This window comes from Sprattus sprattus (assembly GCF_963457725.1).
Source record: "Sprattus sprattus genome assembly, chromosome: 8".
Lineage (NCBI taxonomy): Eukaryota > Metazoa > Chordata > Actinopteri > Clupeiformes > Clupeidae > Sprattus > Sprattus sprattus.
In genome coordinates this window covers 25133548-25151847 of record NC_137927.1, presented here as the reverse complement: position 1 = coordinate 25151847, position 18300 = coordinate 25133548, and the positions used below count along the sequence as shown (strand labels likewise).

Sequence of the window (18300 nt, the reverse complement as noted above, 5' to 3'; positions counted from 1 at the left end):
CGATGACTTTAACAGCATAAACGAACGACGATATTTGTATTAATTTTAGACGGAGGGTCTACAGCTGTGTTGCTTTTTTTCTGAAACGTGCACAAGCACATATCAGGACCTCTCACTCCAGTGGAGGGAGCTGGAGGCTGGAGTGGGACCCGGGCTGAACTTGGGACTTTTGGAATAAAAAAAAACAGATAGGTAGGGTTGGTTTAGGTTCCTTAGCAACAGCAATGACTTAGCTTGTATTTGTAGAGAAAAATAATCAACGGATAAATCAAAACTTTGCGAAAAATCAGGAACACTGTTTCCAACAATTTCTTGGCACATTTTTATGTCATGTCATTTTATTTTCGAGCGTTGTTCTTTGCAAATGTCCATTATATATTACAACTTCTCATGGAAACAGAAGACCGAGGCTATTCATTGGCCCTGCTCTTCAGCGGATAAAGGCCATCTCAGGCATTTTAACTCTAACTCAAATCAACTGTTCTGGAACCAAAACTTCAAAGTTTCCCATCTCAGGGTTCATCAACTCAGATTTTAGAGTTAGGCTCAGTGTATTGCCTGTGTTTAGGATTCAATTAAAGTTAAATGTTATATCTCTCTTGGCAATCTTGTACTCAAGATATTACACGTGGTATGCTCTGAGTGGAGTTTATTAATGTTAGACCTCTGCATGTGTGTGTGAGTGTTTTGTCAATGTCTATGTTATTTGATTCTGTTTTGTGTTTCTGTTCTTTCATAATAAATGTTCTATGTACTTGGGTACATACACCTTCCTCACTGCAGCGCAAGCTCACTCAAACTCAAGAAGTAACACAAGTTGCACTCTGCGGATCATGATGATCATGCTTCAGATTTAATTGAACTAATTGCGGGCCTATATGTATGCCCAATGCAATATGTACTAAGCATTATGTTGTGTTGTGTTAACTCTACACCACAGCAGATTCCACCAGAGAAGTTGATCTGAGTCACAAAGTTGTTTTGAGGAGAAAGTTGAAAAGTTGAGAATAGACATGACTAATTCTATACACATTTTACTTTTGCCAGGCCTAAGAATCCACATGTGTTATTATGATTGAATGAATTATGACAAATTGTTATGTAGATTATCGAGATGTTTGTTTCCACTCTTCTTCAGCTGTGACATGGTTGTGATCCGGTCATTCATAGCACTTCAAGGTGATTAAAGTCACTCTGTTGCAATAACAAGGGAATCACTGTCAAGATAAAAGCAATCAATGGAGCCTCTATACTGTTGTAACCATATCATTAGGAGGACAGTACCCCCGTTTTTATCCATTCCTCCAATTGTGTTAAGGGGACAGTCTTCTATCCTTACTGTCCTTTGACCAGTTTTTATACCATGGTTTTACATAATGGGTTCAGTAACACATAATTGTGCAACTTGCCATATCTTTAAGAGATAGAGGTGCTATTTTGGGATCACTTTGAACAAGATCATAGCAATTTATGCTAGTATTAGGCACGTTTATTTCAAAGCAGCAGACAAAAGTGCAATATCTATGGATGTAATACTGTAACTGTGATTCATTGTTTTATTGACCTACGTACATTGCAACACTGCATTGCTATCTTAATAGTGTTCTAGTTTGTACAGTGTCACTAGTTCTACTCAAAAGGGAGATTGGGACCAGGGCAGCTTGGCTAAGCCTGGAAGCATTAAACAAAGTAGCTGATGTCTGAAAGTCCTTTCACCCTGCTTCACAAAGAAAGTAGTTCAAGTGTACATGCTGTGGTCAGGAGTTTTTGTAAATGTATTGAGCTGTTCAATAATAACCTTTCCAGATTTCCAGCCTCCTTACAAACTAATTGAAGAATCAGTAGTTTGCCATATTATAGTGTAGCCTTGTGCATTTTTGCCATAAACTTCAGCTTTTGGAATTGTACTGTATATTCAAAATCACAACCTCTTATCCATCCTATTTCTGAAAACAATCAGGTCATCTCACCTATTTAGTTTCAGGGTCTAAGTGGTTACTGTTGCAACGCATGTAGTTACAAACCAGTTTTCGATCCAGTCAAGCTGGAGAGACCTGACGTTTACTGTAAATTCTTAAATTAAACCCCTAATTCAATTTTCAACAAACCACTCCAGAAAATTAGGACACATCAAACAGAAATGGGTGGATTTTGTCATACTGCACAAGAAAATCCAATGTGAGCCCAAGTGTTTACTGGCAGGGATTAAGACAGCACTCACGCAACATCCCTGGCACATATGAAGGGGGAGTCATTTAGAAAATGGTCAAATAAACAAGGAAAAACATTTTCCTGTGAGCCACCGTTAATGGTTGCAGTGACTGGTGTCTGTGTCTATGCGACAGGAATGTTAGGAAAGGGTGTTTTAGCCTAGCATAGACTGTCTAACAAGTGGTCATTGAGTTAAGAGAGAGAGAGAGAGAGTATGTGTGTCTGTGTGTGAGATAGGGGGGAGAGAGAGAGAGAGAGAGAGAGAGTGTGTCTGTGTGTGTGCATCCGCCAACAGAGATAGAGAGACGGAATGATAATGAAGATGAGGCAGCCAGTGAAAAACGTCGAGACTCTCCAAAAAGAGGCAGAGGCTGGGATTTTTCTGACCTTAAGACATCTGTGAGTGGTGAGTCGGGCTGTGCAACACACCATGAAACACCGTCTCTCATTCCCCTGATTAGCCCTTTCAAGAATCCGTGAAGCAGGCTGACCACACAATTGAAGGGAGGGGGGGGATCTAGTCTCCTCCAATTAACTGAGAGGGCTTATGGAAAAATCAATACAAAGTCCTCAGTATCTTCTCCTAACAAAATATTGGTGCATCTCAGCCGAATCACAAGCAACAAGTTTGTGAGGATGAAGTCGAAATGAAGGTGAGTGGTATGCAATTTCCCTCTCTGCTTTTTCTTTTTCTTAGGCTTTATTATTTTTTTTTCTCACACATTTCTCATCTGTAAACATAGCATCCGCCTCCCTCCCCTGCTACCACCTGCTGCTCCACGCAGCCTGTGGCATCCACCGCACAGCTCTCTCTCTGTTTCCTCTCTGGCTCCGAGGGAGACAGGATTCATTCATTATGTCTCTTCACATCATTTTCACTCTTCATGCATTCTTCTCGTCCACATTTCTCCCGTTCTGGCGTGATGAGACCACTCGTCTGAGTGCTGCTCGCAAGCAACAGGTACAAAAGCTTTTCCCCTTTCTCTTGATGCATTGTCACATGCTATCTGTGGTGTGTTTTTTTTTGTTTGTGATAAAGGTAATGGGAATCGGAGAGACATTCCAGTTGGATTGGAGCCACGTTTAACATTTGAGGAGATTAAATGGAACATACACACATTGCAGACCAATGGGTTGTTGCAGTTCACGCTCATCCCTATCCGTTTGTTTGTGTTTTAAATTCCTTTGAGCATGCTCTCTGTTATTGTTGAAACTGCAACACATTTTCTTGTGTGTTTTGTAAGATCATACCGTGAACCTTTGCCACATTGCCATAGTGGGTGAAGGAGCAAGGCTGTCGATGTTAGATAATCACAAGTTATTTTCTTATATTTGATGTGCCAAGGAGATAATGACTGTTCAAGTGCCCCTTGCTGATAATGTTTCATGGTTCATGCCCATGATTTTATAATGGACTAATGATCAGATTTTTTTCTGCCATCTTGATTTATATCTTAGGTTGTAAATCATGAGATGCATTTTTTTCGTAACGTAAAAGCATACTGTTGGCACTGCAGAGTCAAAAGACTACGATTACGAACCACAAGATTTGTATTCCTGTCTGTATTTCTCTTTCAGGGTATTATGCGGGCTATATCGAGCCTAATCTTAAACATAAGAAGATGAGCAGCCACTACAACCATTCTTTGGCGGCTATCAGTGGGAATGAACATATCGCTTATTCTCTGACACTGGAGCAAAAGACAGCTTTCGCATTCGTGGGCATGCTGCTGGTATTTTTGGGGCTTCTCATAGTGAGATGCTTCAGAATTTTACTGGACCCTTACAGCAGCATGCCATCCTCTAACTGGGGAGACGGAGTGGATGGTCTGGAGAAGGGGACTTTTGAATATGCCCTGACATGAGCCAACGCCCTTCCCTGTCAACACTTAAACCATTCCTATTCCCATTCCCAGGACTCTCTCATCCAGACAGGCCTTGGCAAGCAGCTGTGCCACCAAAAATGATGGGGTGTGAATATGTCACACCTGCATATGTCCTGAGTTCAGTGAACTCTATCACACACTTGTGTCTTTCTTTACCCATGGTTTGGCATAAACAACTTGCCGTCTGACTGTCATTTAGGAACCTGACAGCTGTTGTTGCTAGAGGTGCCACAAACCACAATGGTGGAGAAAAATAAGAGAAAGTCTCAGGGAAAAAAAGGAATATCTCCTTGAAGATAAGTTGAAGATTATGGAAATGCAACGTAGCAGATTTTCACACGTGGTTGTACTGCTTTTCACACAGTAGCAGACATGGTTTATGTCTATAGATACATTTTATACGCATTCCAAGTGCAATCTTATCTTGTGATGTTCTACAACACGCTTCTTCCAGGTAGCTGCTGTGTACAGTAATGATCTGGAACACAAAAGCATTTGTCGTGTCACATTGTTTTGTAATTGTATGTTGCAACCTGACAGAAGATAGTGATAGTGAAGTATATGTTGCACTGTTCTGTGTTACTATGTTAAATTGGAGCAAAAGAAGTGGTGACCGAGGTATTTGTAGCTTTCTGTGGATATGTGGTGCTTGGGGAAAGATCTCTGGTTAGGAATATATAGATATTTCTCAGACTTTCTACATCTATTACCCACCATTTGGGGCATCACTCCATGACAAATGAAAACACCAGGGGACTATACAGATATTGCATAACATCATGACAGACCATCATTCACTCAGAGCTCATCCGTTCGATAAATGAGATGGTAAAATGTCTGATCGAAGATGCTTTGTCATCTCTGTGTATGCTTTACAGACAGAGAGAGAGAGAGCAAGCGGGAGACAGAGAAATCTGTCGCTGTCACACTAAAAGAAAAGGTCACTTCAATTACGAAGGTGGGATGTTGGTCAGCCGTGTTCTCAAGTCATCCTAAGGCTTGTCTCCACTGAAAGTGAAAGAATAAAGGGGGGCCACTATAGACTACCCTTCAAATGTGGAATATCTCAGCACATGCCAATTCTGTAGCAGGTCCAAAGCCAGCACCACACTACCAATTGCATGTGCCGCCGGTTATAAAACAGCCCAACCCTCTACTCTCCTGTGGTCCAAAGTGTACGGTGAAACTCTCTGATGTTTCTTGTGCTGTGAGTTTGCCTTACTGTGACCTTGTACGGGGTTATGTGCCTTCATGACTTCAATGACCACTAGATTAGTAGAGATAGCTAATGAACTGTTATGAAGTGCTGTGTGATCTATGTGTATGTGACACATAATGAAGTACTGCTGCTTGCTGTGCACATCTGTGGTTTTCAGTGCCCAGCTGTGGATTTGTGGACATCTTGTGGAATAAAACGACTTCTTGACTTTAACTTTGCCGACCCTTTTTCTTTCAGTGTCTGCCCATGCTACATATGTATTTGTGAAAGCAAAATGAATGAAGAGAATGGAAAATTCCAATCCACAAGATAGAGGAGCCAATGCGTGTGGTAGTACCATGTGACAAGATGTTTCATAAACAAGCAATTCACCACACCATGCAGTCGCACACAAATAAAATCCATTATCATTATCCTCCTCTCTTAAACAAGATAGGCAGATGAAAACAAAAAAGCGTCTACCTAGTTGTTTCCCCCCCCATGCCTCCCTTTCCCTGTCTGAAACTGACTCCATTGCCTGGGTGGGCTCAGACAGCAACGTGCCGCCAGACAGGCTGATAACAAATTGCCTCCGAGTGCCTTCAGCTGGGGCCTGTCTGTCACAGGGTGAACACTAGCAGCCGCACCACTGTCTGACTTCTGACTCCGCAGCACCCATGTGTCCCCCTCACAAAAGTCCGCTCGGTGGGCAGCAGTTGGTGTTGCCACTCCACCTGAGTGGAATTAGAGGGGCGGATCACATGGTTAGACCTGTTTGTACAGGAAGGAGGACAATGGCGGTGTACACTCATATTGCTGGATGATTAGGAGTTGAACTGTGGACTTGCACCTGCCCCTGCACCTGTGTTGTAGTATCATAACTGGATCCTCCCCCATGCGGTGATGGTGACCTTGTCCTCTGATCCTATTAAAAAAACATTCACTATCCTTCTGGAGACATTCACTTCTTAGGTTTCCAGCACAGTATCTAAATGGCAGTACAATTAGTCAATATTGGCAATAGCTGATCTTATGTGATTGTCACAGTCCTAGTCTACAGAACTAGGAGGTCAGTTTGAGGACATTGCTTTTTTTGGTCTATGAGAACTGTGGTCATTTAAAGGGTAATAAGGAAGTATTCTTGTAATGACCCTTTAGCAAAGAGGCTGAGAGGTCAAGACTTGAAGAGAAATGCCTAAAGCATGTTCTCAGTGTATGTGGCTTCATATTAACTTTTGTCAACACCTCATATGCCATGTGACTTTATTTCTGGTCATTTTTCTTACATGAATTAAATAACTTAAGTAATATATAAAAAGGTGCATTTTTTGTCACCTTTGAATTCACATTTTCCACAAGTGAACTGTTCATATTTCAAATATAAAACATAAAACTTGATTCATTTGGAAATGTAAGACATTATGACCCAACCAGAGATCAGAACATGCAGACATATCCATTAGCTAAATCTGTGGCTAATGGTCCAGATGCTAGCAAAAAAAAAAAGAGTACCACAGTTGCCACAGACAAGCTAACTATTTTATCATTTAAATTGGGTCATACATCAGCAAATAGTCCGTCGTATAAAAGTATATATCTGATGTTGTTTTTAGCAGTCTGGGTAATGTCAGGCATAAATAAGCCACTACCAAAGCTGTATAACAGTGGTCAGAGGAACTTTCCACAAAGGGTGAATAACAGGTACTTCTGTGTAACTTCTATTATTTAGCTGAAAATGGGCAGAACATGAAAAAAGAAACACAGAAGTAAAATATCTTTCAGAACAATCATCTTTGTTTTTAAACATATCCTCTTTGTTTCCTTTACTTCATGGAAATTACCAGTTCGTAATAGTTCAATAAAAGTCTCCCCCTGAAATACACACTTACACGTGACTGTCAATCAGTCACTTGATGATTCATTGGGACTGGCACCTTGTCCAAAGCCATGTCAAATACAGGTAATAAAATCTAAAATTGCAGGACAACATGTGCCTTCCCCCTTGCACTTCAGACAATTGTATTAATAATCGATACTCCCAGAGAGGCTGTAAGCACCTTTATCTTTTCTTGGCCTTAATGGTCTGGTTAATTTTTAATCTACTGCTGTGTTTCCTCTTTGATGGAGCAAGGACAGTTTTGACACCCTTTGCTCAAGTCTTTAAGGGTAGATCCTATGGTTGAGCCAATGGCTTTAGCTCTCTGAGGGAAGGTGAGATAGAGAGGGTATATAAACAGATGCACAAGGGTCACTGCTACCTGTTGTGAGACTTTGCATGAGGAATAAAGCTAGAGTTGATCTGACTGCACCTGCACCATGTTGTTGATGAACTAAGCAACATACTGCAATAATTTGGTGCAAAGACCTTTTTGACCTAAAATCTGAGCATTTCAAAACAGTAACGACTGTTCAAGGCTTCTATTTCCTTTTTGTCTATTTTTGTACATCGACTGACTCAAATAACGTGCAAAAAGGGTGATCATTTAAAGATCCCAGATGGAGAATCCGGGATTTGATCCTCCAGTATATGAAGAGACGGAGCACAGAGACATCAGGCCGTCCGTGGCCAGTGCATTTGGGCATGACACTCTAGACCGTGTGCCCAACATCGACTTCTATCGCAATGCTGGCAGCGTCAGTGGCCACCGTGCTGTTCGGCCCTCATTGCAGGAGCTCCATGATGTCTTCCAGAAGGTAGGCTTCCCACTGCCACTCAGAGTGCAGGCCGTCTTTACAATACACCACCAAAAAAGGGCAGTTCTAGATTGAAGGCAAACAGTTTTGGTTTGTTTGAGCTCTGGTCTTGGGAATGAGAACATTTACAAAGCAGTGAGGTATTTATGGCCCATTCAGGTGTTTCCTTGCTTGCTTTGCTTCATTTAAGTCCATACAGGATGATGGATAATACACAATGGTTACAGCCAATTAAAGTTCGTTATTTCTATCAAGCATATGGATTAACAGTTACTTTTTTATGAAATAACCTCTGGTAAACATAACTGCTTAATTGAAAAAGAGTGGCAAAACTACAGGGTGGAAACTATTTAAAATACAATAGTTTAAAGGTACTAAGACAAACACCAGTATTTGTAGGGGGGAAATGTATTACTGAGGTGCAATGGATCGAGCCTGTGATAAATTGCATTAATCAGTAGAGATGGATAACTGGGCTATTATTGCCCCGACAAACTCAAGACTGAGTGAGTTCACAGTTTCTCTGTGTTTGGGGAACATAGTGCCCTTAATTGCATGTGTATTATAAAAGCAGTGTAAAAAGCCAGTGGATTTAGTCAAATATGGGGCATCATAATATGTCTGTGTGTGCTTGGTGGCAGTTGACAAGTGATCAATAGCCATGTCTGTTGCAGTTCTAATGTGAGAACTATAAGGAAATATTATCGTACCCCCAAGGGAAACCATTGATTCATTAACCTAAAATAGGCTTAACTTAAAATGCAAATGGGGGCCAAAAATGGGTTCTAAATCACTAGGCACAGACTAACCATCACTGGAGGGGTTTGTATCTGCAACTTGAGAAATCTTTTGCATTTGCAACTGAGAAGTATTAGTCACCTAAAGAGCTGAAGCTGTGTTTGCCCTAACTCCCCGTGGTCCCCGTTGCAAATAGCACTGTGAAGGACAAAGGTACACTAATGGGCATGGCCGCTGTGGACCAAGTATGGCTCTTCATTAGCGCTGAACTGCACCGCATCCAGTTCCTTCCCAATCGCCTCTCTTGGGCAGAAAACAATACATTCTTGTTCACCATTTTGTGGAAAGGATCGGGTTTAGGATGAATTAGAATGGATTGATTAGATTTATATCAACATGGATTTTTTTAGGTCAAAAAAGTTCATATATATATAAATATAATACATTACATACAGTATTTTATATTAAACCTTGTTACTGTTCCTCTAGAATTAAATTATTATCATATTGGTGCAGAGCTGTAGAACTATACCTACATACAGTACCAAAAATCTTTATAATTCACTGCATTGTATTTTATTGTATGACATTTATGACAACAAAAACTATATATTGTACCGTAACACTGTGAACTGTTTCTCCTGTCTGATCAGAATGGAGGGCTTGCAATCCCGGACACAGTGGATGATGTCGATGGGAGTGTTGATACGCCTAGCGACGATGCTGAGATGGCTATACCTCCTCCTGGAAAGAGTGGTGGTGGTGGTGTTAAGTTTGGCTGGATAACAGGTGTTTTGGTGAGTTGTCCAAAGTGAAATGAGATGATACTATATAAACCTGAGCTCCAATAGCTTCAAAGATGAGATTCATGTAGCTCATCAATGGCACAAGTTTCATTCATCATATGCTGTTATTTCTCCAGGTGAGATGCATGTTGAACATCTGGGGAGTTATGCTGTTCATCCGCCTTTCATGGGTGTTTGGACAAGCTGGTGCTGGTGAGTTTCTTCCGCCTGTGCGCCTCACATTTCTCCTCTCCCCTCTTAAATGACCCTTCAAGTAATCACTTCAACCCCCAGCCCCCTCCGTAGGAAAACACTCATCAATTCCTGGTGAGCTTGCCCTCTCTGCTGAAAGTCACATCCACATGTATAACTAAAGGATCCATTTTTTATACCCCATGCAGTGACAACGGCAAGTTAATTACATCTGAAATGCAGTCTGAATCTCTTCTGATTGGTTGGAGTGGAGTTGAGCTAATAGGGAGAGCACTGTTGAGGGCGGAGGAGTGCAGATTAGGGAGCTCAGCTGCCCAGAGGGGCGCGCTGGATCCTGGGGAGTGGGAGTGGGTACGGAGCGGGGCAAGTTACCAGAGGAACAGGGGGTCAGAGTGGGATATGCAAAGGGATGAACAGCGGGGGCTGCGGCCTGGCTGATTATTTGCTTTCCCAGCCGTCCTTCAGCTCGAGGTCAAATAACAGGAGATGTGTGCAGCACTTGTAATTCCAATTCAAATGGCAGGGGGGCACTTTGTGAATGTGAGTGGCTGACGGAACATTAGGATGCCCATTAGTTTCTAACACAACCTAGTATTCTGGGTACCAAAGTCCTTCAGCACTACTTATGTATACAGCCTTATGCAGACTGTACATTCCTGATGGACAGGCAGGCGCTAATGTTCTTTATGGGCTGTGACTAATGACACGCTCGGCCCCGCAGGCTTTACACAGAACACTTGCTGGTCGCCGTGATTGAGTAAGAGTTCAGGCCCCAGAGCAAGATGAAATTAGGTACTTGAGAGCCACTGTAGTGTTACTTTACGTTTGAAGGTGCTAGAGGTTGTTTTAGCCTGTGGTGAAATGATTTCATTAGAAGTCCATCATGGTCTGGAGTTGGCACGGATTCTTGCAACATTTGAAACAATGGAGTTTTTTTTAACACTGCAGCTGTACATTGTTGCTTTCTTTTTCTGTTTTAGGTCTGGGTGTGGTGGTCATCCTCCTGAGTATGGTGGTGACAATTATCACTTGTCTGTCCATGTCTGCCATCTGCACTAATGGAGTGGTCCGAGGAGGTAAACCCACTTAAGCACAAACCACAGCAAACAGATCAATCTTGACATGTATCTACTGTGATTCCTGGTCAGGTTAAAAAATGATGTTCCTGCTATATAAATGTTTTACAAACATCAGAAAGCACTGGCGGTTAAAAGTGTGACAGATAACACTGTATTTTTTACCTGCTTTTGGAGCCAAAACACATTTTGAACTTTATTACAATTCACTTTTCAGGAGGGGCATACTACCTGATCTCTCGCAGTTTAGGACCAGAGTTTGGCGGCTCCATAGGGCTCATCTTTGCCTTTGCCAACGCTGTGGCCGTTGCTATGTATGTGGTCGGGTTTGCTGAGACTGTTGTGGACCTCCTCAAGGTGGGTTTTATTACAATAACTGAGATGATAACAGTATGAACATTACTTTTAGCTTGTGCTTACAACCGTTTGGATCATTCACAGGACTTCGATTCCATTATGGTGGACCCAACTAATGACATCAGGATTGTTGGCTGCATCACCGTGGTTGTGCTCTTAGGGGTTTCTGTGGCAGGGATGGAATGGGAAGCCAAGGTGAGTGATGTCCAAAACTGGACCGAATATTGATGTCCTGTCAATCCAAAAATACAAAAGACATTAGGAATGATGAACATTAGATGAAACAATAGCATAGCTTTATGTTTTTTCTTTTTGTCTTTCTTCCTGTCTAGGCCCAGATCGTTCTTCTTATCATCTTGCTCGTGGCCATTGTCAATGTGTTTGTGGGTACATTCATTCCTGCCACCGTGGACAAAAAAACCAAAGGGTTTTTCAATTACGATTGTGAGGATAACATACTAACATTGCGCTAAAATAAAATGTTGTTTTTTGTTATATTCAAATATTTTTTAATGGCATTTTGGTACCATTTTGAAACAATAATTCTACCAAATGAAAACATTGACTTGAGATCCTTACCTCTCTTGCTCACAGTATCGATTCTCTCGGAAAACTTCATGCCTGAGTTTCGCAAAGGGGAGAACTTCTTTACTGTCTTTTCCATCTTTTTCCCGGCGGCCACAGGAATTTTGGCTGGAGCAAACATTTCTGGTGATCTAAAGGTATGGAAAACTATTTCTCACCTAAGAATTGAAGGCACTTGTATGCACACTTGTTGACTAGACAAGCTGTATGAGTTCAAAACTTATGACACAAACTAACAACAAACAAGCTTAGTTGACAAACCAATTCAATCCAACACTCAGGAAACACTCCACTTGAAGCGTTCATTCTTGCATCTGGTATTGAATGTATAACTGAATGCAAAATGATTATAATCCTGTTTATAATCCTCACCTGTTTTTTGCAGGATCCTAACGCTGCTCTTCCCAAAGGAACACTGCTGGCTATTTTCATCACAGGCTTTACATACCTGGGTGTCGCCCTATGTGTGGGTAAGTGCTGCTCTTCATAATGTAAAATTTAACCAAACAGCATCCATCGTTTTCCTCCTCACATAAATGTATGCAATGCAGCCATCTGAAGAATTACCTGAAGACAAATCACTTGGAGGAGCAGACCTCCTTTAATTCCACTCTGAGTCAGACAACTCTATTAAAATGGACAGCTTCTTAATGGATTACTATTCTCCACACAACATTACTTCACTACAGAATTCCTCTATGGCCTCACTGGGCGTTTTAAAATCAATAAATACTGGGACTCATAAAACCCCCAATCATAACCCTGGCGCTATGCCATCTTTGGGTCAGTGGTCTGTTTTGTACACACCTTTCTAAAAATCAATGATACTCTAACACTGCCAAGTAGCCTATCAACCAGGGTCACTAAATTACCAAACCAAGTCTAAAGTTTTTAACCTTGCAGATGTTCCAGAATTTTCAATGAATTCAACTCCACTATCTCATTTATTCAGTGTCAACTACTGTCCGTGATGCAACTGGCATGAATGATACCATCGTTGAAGGAATGCCCTGCAACTATTCTGCGGCATGCAATTTTGGATACGACTTTTCATCTTGTGCCACACAAGATTGTGCCTATGGATTGATGAACAACTTCCAGGTAAAGACTGGTTGACCATCAACGATTGCGATGCATTTATAATGCATTTACATTGTATTTGCTGCTCACAAAAAGATTTCTTGCGACAAACAATGTTGAATATGGCTTTATGCCAATAAACACACTGGATATAGAGCTGAACTCTTTGCAGATGCTTCATAAGTTGATAACCAGAACATCTGTCCAGTGAGTCAAATGCAGTTCCACTCACACACTGTTATGAATCTCTATTCCCAAAGGTCATGACCCTGGTGTCAGGCTTTGGGCCCCTCATCATTGCTGGCACATTTTCAGCCACTCTCTCCTCAGCTCTGGCCTCACTTGTCAGTGCACCAAAAGTCTTTCAGGTGGGTCAATGTCAGATATCCGTTTTATAAATGCAGGACATCTAAGCATATGAAACCTATTTTTGTCACGAAAACCTGCCATATCAATACCAAGTAGACTCTGCAATAGAAAATGCAGGACATTCCTGGGTTTACAGTTTTGAAACATTACCTGAATTATCTTTCACTATATCTTTTGCAGGCACTGTGCAAAGACAAAATCTACAAAGGCCTGGGATTCTTTGCCAAAGGATATGGCAAAAACAACGAACCTATTCCAGCATATATACTCACCTTCGTCATTGCTGTGGCATTCATTTTAATAGGTGCTAATATTTGATCAAGATACCACCATATGCCCACATAACAGGACTCTGTCTGATTTTTGTATCTTTGATATCTGTGAAAGCTTTCATTGCAAAAGTAACTGCACTGTTCCGATGGTCCATACAATATAGAAAACTAAAACTATATATGTCTCTCATCTTCTTCTTTTTATAGCCGAACTGAATGTAATTGCTCCCATCATCTCCAACTTCTTCCTGGCCTCCTATGCCCTGATCAATTTCTCATGCTTCCATGCCTCCTGGGCTAAGTCTCCAGGTAAGTTCTGTCTTCATCCTCAGACTGCAAAATAAAACACAAATCAAATTGAAATAGTTTGTCAGCTTGTCAATCAGTCAATTCTATTCTCAACATACTTATCATTGCCTCAAATATGCATCTCTTTCTGACAGGATGGAGGCCTGCCTATAAATATTACAACATGTGGTTGTCCCTCTTCGGAGCTGTGCTTTGCTGTGCTGTGATGTTCGTCATTAACTGGTGGGCAGCGCTGCTGACATATGCCATCGAGATCATTCTTTACGTCTATGTGACTGTCAAGAAGCCAGGTAACATAAAAACCACCTAGGATATCCTAATAGAATCGGCCGATGATGACATGCAACTAAGGCATGTTTTCTCTGTCACAGATGTCAACTGGGGCTCGTCCACTCAGGCTGTCACATTTGTCAGTGCAGTGAATAATACTCTTGCATTGTCTGGTGTTGAAGATCACGTCAAGAACTTCCGGTGAGCACAAAATGTGTACACGTGTCTCCCAACATCAATGATCACCAGTACTTGCATTTTTTTTCTAAATCCATGCATTTGTACGTTCTCAGGCCTCAGGTCATCGCGTTGACTGGGGCTCCAAAGAACCGGCCTGCCCTCCTAGATCTGGCCCACTCCTTCACAAAGAACTATGGACTCTGCGTTACATGTGAAGTATTTGAAGTGAGATATCATTTTTTGCTCTGTACAGGACTCTTATGCCACTAAAATAAACATGGTGCTGTCTAACTAAAATGACCTCACACTGGCTTTTCTCAATGACCATCAGGGGTCTCGAGAGAAGAAGGTACAGGAACTGAGCGCCAGTGTTGACATTAACATGGAGTGGCTCAAGACTAAGAAACGCAAAGCGTTCTACGCCGCAGTGGCAGACAACAGCTTCCGAGAGGGCGCCGCTTGTTTACTGCAGGTCAGTGCTGTGACAAGAAAACTGTGAAGTTAATGACAAACCCAACCCCATCTGCATCCTTATGGCCTTATTATCAAGGGTCTGATAAGGATGTTCTATCATTGACAGATCATTGTGGTTTTTCAGTCCCTCAGTAACTAAAAGCAGGCCATAAATATTGTCCTTGTGTTGTGCCTCAGGCTGCTGGGCTTGGCCGTCTCAAACCCAACACGCTGGTTCTGGGATTCAAGAGAGACTGGAGGACGGTTAAGAAAGAGGATGTGCATGACTATGTTGGGGTGCTCCAGTGAGTCATGCTGCCGGCCTATATTCTCATAGTAAAGAGCATTGAGAGTAAATGTCAGTATTGTGGAAGCTTAGACAATGAGCGTGCTGTTGCTTTTCTTTCAGTGACTCCTTTGACTTTGAGTATGGAACCGTGATGTTGAGGATCAACCAGGGACTTGACATTTCCCACATCTTAAAAGTCAATGGTAAGCCTAAGCCAAAGCCAGAGTTGTGGTTATATTAAAGGGTGGGAGGGTTCAAGGAAATGTACTGGCCCAGTCCTAATTATAAATTAACTGTTGATAATCAATAACTGTGTACTTCATAAAAAAGCTTCCCTAGATAATAGTCATATCACAGACATAAGAAACAATAAAACAAAGGTCAGTCATTATGACAAAAGCAACCATAGGACTATCACCAAAAATAACTTTTAACCTTTGCTTGATATGAACTTCTTAACAGTTAAATAAAGAGATTGATTGGTGTGATACAATGCATGGTGGGATGAGATTGTATTGCATATCACGTCTTCAAAGTAGGAATAACACATCAAATCTCTGTTTGTGCATCTTCAGAGGAAATGTTGCAACACGCAGAGCAACAGCAGGCTGAGAATGAGCAGTTCAGAGATGGAGGCAAAGGCTTTTCCAAGAAGTCCAAAAGAATGTCACAGCAAGTGCTTACAACACGAGGTACTGTGAGAGATTTCATTCTTGTACATTACCCATCTGCTTTACGATACTTTGCAGCATTTGTATGCATCATTGTAAACCTTTGATGGAGAACACATTTTTGTGTCAGAGATTCCAGGGGTCTCTCTTCTACCTGCAGTCAAAACAGGCTGCATGGGTGCTCTCTGCCCTTCTGAAAGGCTTCAGATGAAAAAGCACCTTTAACAAATAAGACCAAACACTGCACAGCCCTTTTTGTTCAGCATTTCTTTAAACACACACACACACACAGAGTAGATCCCCCTGTCACAATAAAATCTAATCAAATGTCCTTTATAAAAAGGTCAGTGAAGATGTAATCCAATAATGTAGTCATTTTAATTTTCTGGTGGCTTGGAAGCCTATCTAGGTGCATCCTTTTTTTTTAAAAGCACTGAAGAATGCTGGCAGAATTTCCAAGGTTCTAAATGTCAGCCTGTCTCCTACAAGACCATGCAACATACAGTATTATAATATTTTGTAACTATTATTGGAATGCTAAGCAGAGAGATTAGCCATTATTTCAAATGTGGTCTTACGATTTCCTGAAATCAAGTTTATGTCAGTTTTAGTTGGTTATTTGTATTAACCCTTCTTTAAAACGTCCTTCCTTTCTCGCCAGTGTCCGTGAATGTTCCACTGTCTGATGAAGCAGCAAGGACAAACCGGGGACTGATGGATGCAAGTGCACAATTCGGAAAGAAGCTTGGCAAAGGCACCATTGATTTGTGGTGGCTGTTTGATGATGGAGGTAACCACAACACTGTGCTACTTAGTTTAATAATTCAAACTCAGAACATTTCGTTGTTGCAAATGAAACTAAGCTAAACATTAGAATAACAAAAAGCTGCAATTTCTCAACTTAAGTGCATTTGAGTCAGACTATGATATTTCTCGGCGAGCGCTTGTCCTTTTCATTTTTACGAGACTTGTGGAAATCTTTGAAAGGGATGCAGAAATGAGCTGTCTTTCTTCACAGACTGGACCTACTATCAACACATTGTCTTATGTTGTGTGGGTTGTGGGTAAGCTTGTGGCCCTCTGTGTGATCGTGAAATGTAATGAATGTTTTCACTGCCATAGGTCTGACCCTGCTGCTCCCCTATATCCTCACTACCCGTAAGAAGTTTAAGGACTGCAAACTGAGAATCTTCATTGCAGGGATGCCTGGCCGAATCCAGCAAGACAAAGAAGAGTAGGTGGTCACCAAACACAGGCAATCCAGGCACATCCCCAGTGAAATGATACATCTGATCAGACAAGAAATGTATCTCAGCACAACAGTGACTTATCCAGTATCAAAAATTGAAGATGCTCACCAACTCGATATAACCATGAAGTCTGTGTAGACAACACACTGTGTAAAAGTACATTTTAATAAATAATATGTCCTTTTTTTGTCCTCTAGGATGCAATTACTCCTCAAAAAATTCAGGATCAAATGTGATGACATCATTGTTGTTCCTGACATGAACGCCAGACCGACCTCTGGGAGGTAAATTAATTGAAAAAATTGGATTATACCACACGATAAATGTAATCACTCGTATAGAATATTTGTCTAATGCATATCTCTGTCCCACTTTAGTTTAAAGGCATTTGATGAAATGATTGCACCATTCCGTCTGCACGAGGGCACCAAAGACACCCCCCAAGCAGAAGCTCTGAAAAAGGAGAACCCCTGGAAGATCACAGATGCTGAACTGGAGACATTTGAGGAGAAGGTAAGGACAACGACTAATACCACAACTATTCAACTATAAGTCCAAAATGAAAGTATTCCATAGAAACAAGGTCAAAGCATGAGTGTGTCTCACACAATAAGAAAAGTGGTTAAGTGTTATTTACACAAGATGACAATGTACCCCTTGCTTCATTTCTTTCCACAGACAAATCTTCAAATCCGCCTAAGCGAACTCCTTCAAGAGAGTTCCAGCACAGCCAAGCTCATCATTGTGTAAGTACCCTGACATGTCTTCTAAAACAAACAGAATGTCATATTCTGATGAACTGCAGTATGAAATGAAAAAAAAGAAAGAACTTTTAACTTTTTAAACATTTTTAAACTCTGATTTAAGTGAACTAGCAGCCAACTAAAGACAATACCCTCTTGCAGGAGCTTGCCCATTGCTCGTAAGGGGTCTATCTCTGACCACCTGTACATGGCCTGGCTGGACACCCTGACAAAGAACCTTCCACCAACACTGATGATCAGAGGGAACCACAAGAGTGTGCTAACCTTCTACTCTTAAAGCTGACAATGAAATTCCATTCCGTTTCACAAAACAAAAGCCACATGTATGCTATTGAATGGGTCAGTTACATGATCAGCAGCTATGCTGCCCTCTTTTGGAATTGTTAGTATACAGTCTTTCATTGTAAAAAGTGTGCATAGCTCATGTTAGGCCACATAAAATGATAAAGACATTAAGATTAATACATTTTAAAAGCAACCTTGTAAATGTCTGGTTAGGAAGGCCTACTCTGAGGGCAGAGATAAAAAGGGTGAAATGTAGATAAAGAGATTGTATAAAGTAGGCTAATTCTTACACTATGTTTTCATGCAGAGACAACCATATCTCCAGCAGTATATGTTTAAAATAATTCTGAGAACAGCTGTACATT

The 18300-nt window shown here is 41.2% G+C and overlaps 1 protein-coding gene across 1 annotated transcript; it reads left to right on the top strand.

Annotated features, from left to right (window-relative positions):
• Positions 1 to 7791: 7791 nt before the first annotated feature.
• On the top strand, positions 7792 to 17927 carry slc12a1 (solute carrier family 12 member 1; the record flags this gene model as incomplete). The annotated part of the gene is made up of 26 exons (XM_080843385.1): positions 7792 to 7989; positions 9381 to 9524; positions 9650 to 9725; positions 10706 to 10801; positions 11019 to 11158; positions 11243 to 11353; positions 11491 to 11602; positions 11753 to 11880; positions 12129 to 12213; positions 12696 to 12844; positions 13084 to 13191; positions 13373 to 13496; positions 13672 to 13773; positions 13908 to 14063; positions 14145 to 14244; positions 14337 to 14448; positions 14555 to 14695; positions 14875 to 14981; positions 15086 to 15168; positions 15541 to 15657; positions 16298 to 16426; positions 16759 to 16870; positions 17084 to 17170; positions 17264 to 17399; positions 17565 to 17632; positions 17792 to 17927. The coding sequence occupies 26 exons, from the start codon at positions 7792 to 7794 to the stop codon at positions 17925 to 17927; spliced, it is 3057 nt and encodes a 1018-aa protein (XP_080699511.1).
• Positions 17928 to 18300: the final 373 nt, after the last annotated feature.